The sequence below is a fragment of the Mercenaria mercenaria genome, chromosome 5, assembly GCF_021730395.1.
Source record: "Mercenaria mercenaria strain notata chromosome 5, MADL_Memer_1, whole genome shotgun sequence".
In the NCBI taxonomy this organism is placed as follows: Eukaryota; Metazoa; Mollusca; class Bivalvia; order Venerida; family Veneridae; genus Mercenaria; species Mercenaria mercenaria.
The window spans coordinates 81,995,282-82,007,772 of record NC_069365.1 but is presented as its reverse complement, the minus strand read 5'-3'; the positions used below and the strand labels follow the sequence as shown (position 1 = coordinate 82,007,772).

The following is a 12,491-nucleotide window of genomic DNA, read 5'->3' as shown; positions in this document are numbered from 1 at the left end:
TTTCATCAGAGGCAATTGAAATAGGCCAATCAGCGCCGCGGTTACGTCTTTGACACTTAGCATTTAATTGTCAAAACGTGCGAGTCGTTTTCTTAAGTAATTATCGATTACATATGCGATTAATTGGAATTATAGACACAATTATTTGGTATCCATGGTAAAAGAACGACATGTAAAGTATTAACATCGTAAAACTGACTTTGATGGATGAAAGGATTTGAATATGTATCTCTAGGTTTGACACAGTTTACATTCAATTTTATTCGAATGAGAAACTGTTCACACAAGTGGTGACTCAGTATTAGTAATAAACCCCTTTTCATCCTGCATTCATATATTACATGATATAGCACAAAAAAACGGCGTGTTAGATTCAGCACCGTCTTGAACAGAAAACATTTTTTCAGAACTTTATAATGAAACAATAATCACTGTGTATGGAAAAATGATGTAACTAAGAAAATGAATGTTCATCGAATCAATTCACAGCGTCGAGGTAGAAATATAAAAATTGATGGAGTCTTCCAGCTTCTCCCTATAAAGTCTCCCCACTTCTCCCTAAATTAGTTTGAGGGAGAATTGACTTCTCCCAAGAAATAATGGGCCTAGTGAGACCCCGGGTCAGTCTACTGCCAAGCAATTTCTTGTCTACAAAGCTATTTAGATCTCGTTTCACGACTGTGTCTTTGACTTTCTGCACAATTTTGTGAACACAGTTTCAGATTTCGAAATCAATTCAGAAAAACTCATACAAATTTCTGAAATACATCAATATTCACCAACCTACAGCAGTATATTGAAAGAAATTAAATAAAATATTACTAGAATGAAAGTCTTGTTCATTCTTGAGTGAAAAATTGGTGGGGCTACGAAAAATTCTGTTTGGCTACAATAAATTGGAAGTCCATAGCCCCATTGGCTACGGTGTTAAAAAGTTAATGTCGCACACTGTGTGAACACAGAGCGTTTTTGGTCAGGGAAAATTAGAGTTTGGTCAGGGAATTTTATTTTCTCTGCTTTGTGGGAACCCTGTTTAGGTCAAGTTTTAATCTGGGTCATTTAGGGACAAAAACAAGGTCACATGGTCAAATCATAGGAAAAGTTTGTGAACACTTTAAAGGCTACAGTTGTGACTCAATCTCTATGAAACTTGGTCAGAATGTTTGTCTTTATGATCTCTAGGTTAAATTCAAAGCTGGCTCATGTGGGGTAAAAACCTAGGTCAGTAGGCCAGATTAACTCAGGTGAGCGATATATAGAGCCATCATGGCCCTCTTGTTTGTAATTTCTGTCTGAACTAAATTTGTTTTACATAAAGCCATGCATGATTAATATTATAATGAACCAACCAATTAATTTATTGTTGTTAATATTCTTAAAGATTCATTTACAGAGGATGATTTGCCCAGAGGGGTGAGACAGCCCCCTGACCTTAAAATTAGGGGTCTACACCTTCCTACGTATACCTCAAAATTTAGAACAAAAAATACACCAGCGCCCACTATTTCATACCTGTATTTCAAAATTATTCCAGGGGGAGCCCTGACCCCTCCCCCCCCCGTCCCTCCACTCCCCAAAATTAAGAGGAGTACCCCTCCAATACCTCAACATTTAGACAAAAAAATGCACCAGTGGCTACCATTTCATACATGTATATCAAAAGCTTTCAGGGGGAGACCCCCCTCTTCCCAACTTGGACAAAAGGCCTAATTCCCATACCTGCCCCCTCTATGAGATATGTGCCTTGTCAGTGATGACCCAGGCCTGGTGATGATGAAAAGCAACAATACATATGGTCAATGGGCGGGCTCTACATGTAGCCCATGGGCATTTAGTCCTAATTTAGCCCTTATTTTTTGGCAAAAATAGCCCAATTTTTTGCTTAGTGCTTGAAAGCCTTCTTTCAAGCATTCAAATGAATTACAAATTAGAGCACGATACCATCCCTTGCAAAATTTTGAGAATTTATTTTTTCAGGATTATTTTCCAAGTTGCTGATACTATATTTTAAAAATGATGTGCAGTAACTCTTCATTATGTCCTGTTTAAACTTTTGTATTCACCACAATCATAACTAAGCGTCTTAGCCCTGGTATTTACATTAGACTCATCCATGAAATAAAAAAATTGCAAAAATAAATAGTTAAATACATGTCGTAATGGCTGTTTCTTTTCTTTCAATACATGCAGAAAACATAGTGTCAGTATGTCAAAAAGAAAGCCTCAAGTAGAAGAGGAGAAAGACAAGTTGACGAGGATTGCCATCGTCAGCAACGACAAGTGTAAACCAAAGAAATGTCGACAGGAATGCAAAAAGTCTTGCCCTGTTGTCAGAATGGGTATGTTTATCTATATCATTTAACAGTGGGTAATAATACGTGAAACATCATCATTCTTAATTATGAAACAATAAAGTTCTCATTTTACATAATTTTTCACAACATTGATAAGCATCGGGGTTTTTTTTTTTTTTTTTTTTTTTTTTTTTTTTTTTTTTTTTTTGTTGCTAAACACGTTGCTTATGTAATTATGTCTTGCACCACATGGCGTGGGAGATATATATTGATTTATTGCTGTCTGTGGCGTGTCTTGTCACAAGTCTTGTCCGCGCTCTTAATGGATCAGTTCTCATCAGATCTTCGCCAAACTTTAACAAAATTTGTTTACCTATAAGTCCTCGGGCAATTTCGATAACGAGTCAAATCTCTGCAGGCACTTCAGAATTATGGCCCTTGAATTACTGAAAATTGCTCTGTACACACTTGTCTGCACTCTTTAAGTCAAACATTTCTCATCAGATCTTCACCAAACACTTTAAGAAAATGTGTTTGTCAATAAGTCCTCTGCATAATTTGATAACTAGCCAAATCGGCCCAGGCACTTCAGAATTATGGCCCTTGAATTACAGAAAATCACTTTGTACACAGATGCCAGTGACACATGTATTGGTGCATGGTTGACTCAGATACATAAATATTATTAGGCAATTGTGGGAGACATGCGCTTTCTCAAAAGCAGCTCTAGTTTCTAATGGCGTCCTTTCCATTCTATTCAACATTATGTCTTGTAACAGCGAGTCTTCTCTGCTGTATGCAATGACTCGTTCCAATTTAGCAAGGCTTGATGCATATATCCTAAACTTAATTATTGATGATGACTTGCATGCTAACCAGTGATCAGTTGATGCTGCATTAAGGTTGTAAAGAGTAATAACAATAAACACTTTCCACTTTTCGTTGGTCTTCTGTGGATAAATGTAGCTCATATAGACAGAGCTTTCCATATGATGACTGAAAAGTGGAAGCTGCATGCTGTTAGAGATTACTTAATTTGGGCCCGATAAATTAAGTCGTCCTGCATGACAATCTGCCTAATTTCACTGGTCCTTCTGCAATTAGTACTTGTCCTGCATTTCACTTTAACAGAATTGATTTTTATCCACAATGTCTATTTTAAATCACAGTCAAAGCATTGCATACCGGAATCTTGTTTAGCTAAATGCTATTAAAATCAGTGTGGTACTGTCCCAGAATGAGATGGATTTTAGCGTTGTGAATTCTGGATTAACTGTAAGTATTTCAGTAAGATTGTTCTTGACTTGCAGTGCATACTGTTGAGGTAGGTCATTTATGCTAACATCGTTTTTATGCCCCCGAAGGGAGGCATATAGTTTTTGAACCGTCGGTCCGTCGGTCTGTCAGTCTGTCGGTCTGTCAGTCTGTCCGCAATTTTCGTGTCCGGTCCATATCTTTGTCATCGATGGATGGATTTTCAAATAACTTAGCATGAATGTGTACCACAGTAAGACGACGTGTCGCGCGCAAGACCCAGGTCCGTAGCTCAAAGGTCAAGGTCACACTTAGACATTAAAGGATAGTGCATTGATGGGCATGTCCGGTCCATATCTTTGTCATCGATGGATGGATTTTCAAATAACTTGGCATGAATGTGTACCACAGTAAGAGGACGTGTCGCGCGCAAGACCCAGGTCCGTAGCTCAAAGGTCAAGGTCACACTTAGACGTTTAAAGATAGTGCATTGATGGGCGTGTCCGGTCCATATCTTTGTCATCCATGGATGGATTTTCAAATAACTTGGCATGAATGTGTACCACAGTAAGACGACGTGTCGTGCGCAAGACCCAGGTCCGTAGCTCAAAGGTCAAGGTCACAGTTAGACGTTAAAGGATAGTGCATTGATGGGCGTGTCCGGTCCATATCTTTGTCATCCATGGATGGATTTTCAAATAACTTGGCATGAATGTGTACCACAATAAGACGACGTGTCGCGCGCAAGACCCAGGTCCATAGGTCAAAGGTCCTAAACTCTAACATCGGCCATAACTATTCATTCAAAGTGCCATCGGGGGCATGTGTCATCCTATGGAGACAGCTCTTGTTTTTTTTTTCAGGAAAGCTGTGTATTGAAGTGACACCTGCAGACAAGATAGCTTTCATTTCTGAAGATCTGTGTATCGGATGTGGTATTTGTGCAAAGGTACATCTTCACATTAACAGTTGTGATTTTATCATATTTACTACATAATAAAATGACCGCCTCGGTAGCCAAGTGGTAGAGCGTCCGCTTCGAGTGCAGGAGGTCGTGGGTTCAATCCCCGGCTGCGTCATACCAAAGATGTAAAAAATGGTACTAGTAGCTTCCTCGCTTGGCGCTGAGCATTAAGAGGGTAGTGCTAGGACTGGTCAGCCCGGTGTCAGTATAATCAGACTGGGTGGGGTATCATGTCGCGTGTCTACGGCGTGATATTCCAGTGAGGCAGCACTATAAAGTTGGGCATTGTGCTCACAGCTACAAGTAGACACCGTCGTTTATATGACTGAAAAATTGTTGAAAAAGATGTTAAACCCGAACACACACACACACACATAATAAAATGAAGGGCCCCAGTGGCCGAGTGGTTAAGGTCACTGACTTCATATCACTTGCCCCTCACCGATGCGGGTTTGAGCCTCACTCGGGGCATTGTATCAGTGTTCCCACTACATTTTTTGGCAAGGGGTGTTTTCACCTCCAGCCAAACAAATCTGGGGGTGAAACATGAAAAGTGGGGGTGACAAAATTAAAGTGATCAAATAAAAGAAATAAACAATTTTCTAAGTATTTAGTGACATAGTGCAGCCACTAAAATAATGTTGCCCATTCTGGTCTATATAGCAGTGGTTTTCTGGACACTTTACACCCTTGGGCAATAGGAACAGGGCAAGGGGGTGGGTGGGGTTGTCAGTTTCATGCTGTTTGGGCTATATTGACAATGTTGCATATTCCCACCTGCAGTTACAAACAGGTCGGAAATTGTTCGCTGCGTGGCCATTTCGTTGCAGACAAAACGTGACGTCAAATTGCGTGGTTGACTGTGTACTGCAAAAGTGAATAATTTCCGTACATTACCGATACCGCATTATCGAGTTTTAGTACCAGTCCACTACAGTACGTCACGCATCCGGGTTACCAAAATGAATCGAAAATGAAAGTAAACTGTCAATTTGCATCGGAATTGAATAAATATTTTAATTAGTGAAGATACACGACTGCGATATTACGGAATATTGATTAAACACAATGATGTCTGTTTTATTTTTCTTTGCGTGATTTCACCCTCGGGAGACTTTTTCTTTACCAGGAATGTGAAATCTGTGCATGAAAAACGTACATATTTACGTGAATGGGAACACTGTGTATTTTTCATGTGAGGAAACCATCCAGCTGACTTACGGAAGGTCGGTGGTTCTACCCAGGTGTCCACTTGCAATGAAATAATGCAAGGAGGGTCACCTGGGGTCTTCCTCCACCAACAAGGATGGGAAGTCATAATATGACCTATCATTGAGTCGGTGCAATGTTAAACCAAACAAAAAAAACCATAATAAAATGGCAAAAGTTAAAAATTATATATTCTCGAACTAGTTTAGATAGGATATGCTTGGGTATTAAATGTGTTTTATGGCATGGATGGTTACATGTCGACAGCTTTTCTGAAAGCACTAGTGTTTACTGTGAAATCATTAATATTCGTGCGGGACTTATTTTCATGGATTTCGTAGCTGAGTCCATCCGCGAATTTAATCCAACAAACAAGTAAAAAGTATGTTCAGAAGTTGAAATCCACGAATTCATATCCACATGAAATTGCCGTTTTGACCAAAACCGCAAAATATGCCCAAAAAATTTAATGATTTCACAGTATATGAGAGAACTTGCAAAACATATAAAACCTCATGTTAAAGACATAATTGTAGGGAAGTTGTCAGTCACTTGTGGGGATCAAGTTGATACTGGTACAGAATCCAGGAGGACTGGTTAGGTTAAATGTTACATTTTGTATGGGAAATATTTCCAGGTGCCACCTTGGCCTAGTGGTTAAAACTAACTTTAATCACTTGCCCATTAACAATTATGTGTGCTCAAACTCACTTAGGACATAAATTAAAAATTCTTCATGTGAGGAGGCCATCCATCTGGCTTACGGAAGGTCGGTGATTCTACACGTATGCCTGATACAATGCCTGGAGGAGCATCTAGGGTCTTTTTCCACAGTCAAAACGGCACAAGTCACCATAAGACCTGATTAATGTGACTCTTGACCTTAAAAAGCGAAAAAATATGATTTGATGTTTTTGTAGAAATGTCCATTTGAGGCGATTACCATCATCAATTTACCTAGTAACCTGGCAAAGGATACAACACACAGATACAGTGCCAACAGTTTCAAACTGCATCGGTAAGAAGCAATTTTTTATGTAGATTATACTAGATACCTACAGCATCCGCGCAGTCTGGTCAGGATCCATGCTGTTCGCTAACGGTTTCTCTAATTGCAATAGGCTTTGAAAACGAACAGCATGGATCCTGACCAGACTGCGCGGATGCGCAGGCTGGTCTGGATCCATGCTGGTCGTAAAGCCACTATGTTGGTTTTCTCATGGCACGGCTCATTTAAGGTTCTGCTGTCTGGAAAACAATTTTAACATCCTTTACAGAGTGAACTTTACTGATATCACCATGTTGATACTGTAAGAGAAATTGCATTATTTTGAAATTAGTTTAAATTTTCTTAAATTGTTTAAAAGATATTCCATGAAATAGTTCAATTGTCTTAAAAAGAGAAGAAAAAAGTCTTTAGTATGTTCATATTTGCATAATGTCACATAAGAAGGATCTTGCGTTTAATTTGTGTTTATTCTTACAATCTCAGATTACCAACCCCTCGTCCAGGAGAAGTTCTAGGTTTGGTCGGGACAAACGGTATTGGCAAGTCCACAGCACTGAAAATTTTGGCTGGAAAACAGAAGCCCAATCTTGGACGTTTCGCTGTAAGGCTTAAGTTCTGTTTGATACTTTCTCAGTATGGGGCAATTGTTCCTTGTTGCAAGTATAAGAAATAAAATGCAGGAGCAATTCAAAGATATGACTGCAATGCAGCAATTAGTTAACTGAATAGACTTGAGAACATTTTAAAATCGTGAAACACGTGCATAAAGGAAGTTAATGTTATTATGTTCACAACTGGTATTCTCTCAACTAATTTTGTTGTATTAAGAAAGGCAGCCACGAAATATGTTGGAAGGAGAAAATGCCATGTATGCACATCTGTTTGTATTAAAGGATCCCCCTGACTGGACAGAGATTTTGACGTATTTCCGTGGGTCAGAGTTACAGAATTTCTTCACAAAAATTCTTGAAGATGACCTGAAAGCTATCATCAAACCACAGTATGTGGACCAGATCCCTAAAGCAGTGCAGGTAACTTTATTTCAAAGTAGAACTCAAGATTTGTTAGTAGTACCTGAGCATAACATTTTGTATTCTTGTCATTAGTAGGTCAAAAAAAACTGTGAAGTTGTTCACTAAAATGAAATTTAGCAGCAATCTGTTTCCAAAATTTCATTGAATACCAACAGAAAACAGTTACCGTTAAACATGCAATTCAGGTTAGCTGGCAAAAAATACTTGGTATGGTATGAGCGACAGCTTCACTTCAAAACAACTTGATTTCCAACAAATTTGTTTGCAAGACCTCCACTATTATATATAAAAGACCACTTTTTCAGTTCTTCTATGTGTTGTTATTGAATGCAGCTGTGCAAAAAACCAGTGTTAGGGGCTTTTTGACCAGTGTTGATCAGATCAGCCTGCACATCTGGACAGTCTGATCTTGATCCATACTAGCGCTTATCAGCTGCATAGAAGTGCTGAATTTGATAATTTGATAAACGAACAGTATAGATGTGGGGATAAATGAACAGTATAGATGTGCACTGATCTGGATCCTTGCTGGTCACAATGGCGTAGCATTGGTTTGCGCACAGCGGCTTTTAATTTGTTTTATTAGCTCACCTGTCACAAATGGACAAGGTGAGCTTTTGTGATCGCGCAGCGTCCGTCGTCCGTCCGTGCGTAAACTTTTGCTTGTGACCACTCTAGAGGTCACATTTTTCATCGGATCTTTATGAAAATTGGTCAGAATGTTTACCTTGATGATATCTAGGTCAAGTTCGAAACTGGGTCACATGCGGTCAAAAACTAGGTCAGTAGGTCTAAAAATAGAAAAACCTTGTGACCTCTCTAGAGGCCATATATTTCTCAAGATCTTCATGAAAATTGGTCAGAATGTTCACCTTGATGATATCTAGGTCAAGTTCGAAACTGGGTTACGTGCCGTTAAAAACTATGTCAGTAGGTCAAATAATAGAAAAACCTTGTGACCACTCTAGAGGTCAAATTTTTCATGGGGTCTTTATGAAAATTGGTCAGAATGTTCACCTTGATGATATCTAGGTCAGGTTCGAAACTGGGTTACGTGTAGTCAAAAACTAGGTCAGTAGGTCTAAAAATAGAAAAACATTGTGACCTCTCTAGAGGCTATATATTTTACAAGATCTTCATGAAAATTGGTCAGAATGTTCACCTTGATGATATCTAGGTCAAGTTCGAATCTAGGTCACGTGCCATCAAAAACTAGGTCAGTAGGTCAAATAATAGAAAAACCTTGTGACCTCTCTAAAGGCCAATTTTTTCATGGGATCTGTATGAAAGTTGGTCTGAATGTTCACCTTGATGATATCTAGGTCAAGTTTGAAACTGGGTCACGTGCGGTCAAAAACTAGGTCAGTAGGTCTAAAAATAGAAAAACCTTGTGACCTCTTTAGAGGCCATACTTTTGAATGGATCTTCATAAAAATTGGTCAGAATGTTCATCCTGATGATATCTAGGTTCAAATTCGAAACTGGGTCACGTGCCTTCAAAAAGTAGGTCAGTAGGTCAAATAATGAAAAAACCTTGTGACCTCTCTAGAGGCCATATTTTTCATGGGATATGTATGAAAGTTGGTCTGACTGTTCATCTTGATGATATATAGGTCAAGTTTGAAACTTGGTCAGCTGCGGTCAAAAACTAGGTCAGTAGGTCTAAAATTAGAAAAATCTTTTGACCTCTCTAGAGGCCATATTTTTCAATAGATCTTCATGAAAATTGGTCTGAATGTTCACCTTGATGGTATCTAGGTCAGTTTTGAAACTGGGTCACATGCGGTCAAAAACTAGGCCAGTAGATATAAAAATAGAAAAACCTTGTGACCTCTCTAGAGGCCATATTTTTCATGAGATCTTCATGAAAATTAGTGAGAATGTTCACCTTGATGATATCTAGGTCAAGTTCAAAACAGGGTCACGTACCTTTGAAAACTAGGTCAATAGGTCAAATAATAGAAAAACCTTGTGACCTCTGTAGAGGCCATATTTTTCAATGGATCTTCATGAAAATTGGTCAGAATTTTTATCTTGATGATATCTAGATCAAATTCAAAACTGGGTCACATGAGGTCAAAAACTAGGTCACTATATCAAATAATAGAAAAAACGACGTCATACTCAAAACTGGGTCATGTGGGAACAGGTGAGCGATTCAGGACCATCATGGTCCTCTTGTTAAGAGACCAGTTCTGTTTAGAGACTACTTTTCACCCTTCACCTAGGTGGTCTCTTAATGCAAGTTTTACTATACAGTATATATTCCAAAATTAATATACAATGGTCACTCGTGGTTAAGATTGCTGACTTCAAATCCCCCCCACCGATGTGGGTTCAAGTCTCGCTTTGGGTCTAAAATTCTTCATGTGAGGAAGCAATCCATCTGGCTAATAACCCAGTCACACATACGGCGCGGAAAGCTACGTCTAGCCACGAATAGAAACGTAGTAATCCGTACCTGAGCCGTACCTTTAAGTAGTAACCCGTATCAATCCGTACGGCTCAGGTACAGATCGGTACGAATTACTACGTTTCTATCCGTAGCTAAACGTAGCTATCCGCGCCGTATGTGTGACTGTGGTATTACTGAAGGCTGATGATTCTACTCGTGTGCCAGCCCATGTTGAAACAATGCCTGGAGAGGCACCTGGAGTCTTTTTCTACCATGAAAAGCTGAAAGTTGCCATATCACCTGTAATTGTGTTGGTTTGACATTAAACCCAACACAAAAAAAATCAATGGCACTTCAAGTAAGTCCAGAAATGAACTAATAAGCCAGCTGAAGTTAGACATACTAATAGATCTAGCGCTGTTTCCGTTAATTTTTCACATTTGCTCGTTAAAGATTTTTTGCTTGTTTTAGGGTTCTGTACAGCAGTTACTGGACAAGAAGGATGATACAGGAAGTCAGATAGACGTGTGCAAACAGCTAGGTATTTCTGTTACAGTGTACATTATGCATTCGAGAAATTTTTTTCTCATCATAAAATGAACATTCATTGGCAGTAACCAAAGTGTGCCAAAATGCTGCCAATTGGTCTTTTGGTGTGTAAAATAACTAGAAAACAGAATTTTGAGCATAGGCTGACTGTGTAGTTACACAGAAAATTAGTTTTTCTGTTAAATTACTGAGCTGATGTTGGTTGCCATTGTTCAGTCCTGGAATGCATTTTAATTGATATGGATAAGCCACAGTTCGGGTGGTCGTAGGAAGCTAACATGCTCAGTGGCTCTACAGAGATGCCTGACCTGCCTGAAATAATGTCTAAAGGGGCATCTGAAGCCTTAAGTATGGCATTATGGGTGGAAGGTCATCCTATGACTGAGATTAGGTCACTGTGATTTAAACTTCTACAACTGTTTTATTTCATGCACACAATCATTTTGTAATGGTGATAAAAAAAGTTTTCCATATTTATTCCATGTGTATAATATTGTGCGTACTTCTTTAGATTTGATGCATGTACGAGAACGAAACGTAGAGAATTTATCTGGTGGAGAGCTACAGAGGTTTGCATGTGCAATGGTCTGCATACAGAAAGCTGATATGTAAGTTGCAAATGTGTCGGTCAAAGTTTCTGATTAGCTTTGTAGTAAGAGGGAAAACTGAATGAATACATTAGTGTAACTGTGTTACAATATAAAGAACCGTTTTCCACTTTCAGCAAGTATTGCTATGTAAAAAACGTGCAGGGTCTATTTCTGTCAGCTCAGCGCAGTACAACACAAAGTAACCTTTCAAGCAGGGGAAAGTTCAGTGCCAAAGCGAGGAATTTGTTTATTGTGAAGATGTAATTGTAAAGCTACCTAGAATTTTCACTTCTCCTATAATTGTACGTGTCCTGAACTTTGAATTTTACAAATAGCGTCTATTTTGAAGTTTTAATAGTAAGGACAGTTCATACGCAGTGATTTTTTTGCTAGTTTTTACAGTCGAATACAGGCTGTTTCCCATAGCCAAAAATAGCTATATTTTCCCCTTGGAATTTAAAAAAAATGTTCAGTACTATGCATAGTGAATAATTTTACGAGTCGGCGTTTATAATTTTTCAACTCCCAATTACACCCATCTTCCTCCAAATGTACAACTTTAATAGAGCTGTTATTGACTGATAACTATGTCATACTATCTGTGTTTACTTTACATCAGGTGCCAATTTTCCCCTTTTTGGGGTTTATTGCGTTATATTTTCCCCTTCAAAAAGCCAAACTTCGTTTAAAAAAAAAAACAAAAAAATACTGATGGCTCCTCGAGAGACTATTACGCCGTACCGTAACGGTGCGAGGGAAAAATTTTAGAGTTGCAAACATTAGATCTTTTAGCTTTCCTGTTTCTGTACTGATCCGTTTTAGCTGGATTTATTTTACATTTTATATAAAAATCACACTCCTTCTGTTAGACGAGAACTACAACAATTTCCACTCGCCCTGAGCCGATACTAGCAGACAAGTGGGTTTGTTAAGCCTTGGTTTTGTATGTCTTAAAACTCATGTAAGAATTCATTGAGTTAATTTGAGAATATGCCAAGAATTTGGACATCAAAATTAATAGCATTTAAGAAGTGGTATTTTTAGCTCACCTGTCACAAAGTGACAAGGTGAGCTTTTGTGATCGCGCGGTGTCCGTCGTCCGTGCGTGCGTGCGTCCGTCCGTAAACTTTTGCTTGTGACCACTCTAGAGGTCACATTTTTCATGGGATCTTTATGAAAGTTGGTCAGAATGT

The 12,491-nt window shown here is 38.7% G+C and overlaps 1 protein-coding gene across 2 annotated transcripts in view; it reads left to right on the top strand.

The window, feature by feature from the left end:
- The window catches only part of LOC123558573 (ATP-binding cassette sub-family E member 1-like), a 145,148-nt gene that overhangs the window by 118,759 nt on the left and 13,898 nt on the right, over positions 1 to 12,491 (top strand). For both annotated transcript variants that reach the window (XM_053544135.1, XM_053544134.1), the window contains 7 exons: positions 2,191 to 2,339; positions 4,412 to 4,497; positions 6,642 to 6,739; positions 7,214 to 7,331; positions 7,624 to 7,761; positions 10,631 to 10,700; positions 11,220 to 11,316. In XM_053544135.1, coding sequence (XP_053400110.1) covers positions 2,207 to 2,339; positions 4,412 to 4,497; positions 6,642 to 6,739; positions 7,214 to 7,331; positions 7,624 to 7,761; positions 10,631 to 10,700; positions 11,220 to 11,316 — 740 coding nt within the window. In that variant the 5' untranslated portion in view covers positions 2,191 to 2,206. The remainder of the gene's footprint in view (positions 1 to 2,190; positions 2,340 to 4,411; positions 4,498 to 6,641; positions 6,740 to 7,213; positions 7,332 to 7,623; positions 7,762 to 10,630; positions 10,701 to 11,219; positions 11,317 to 12,491) is intronic.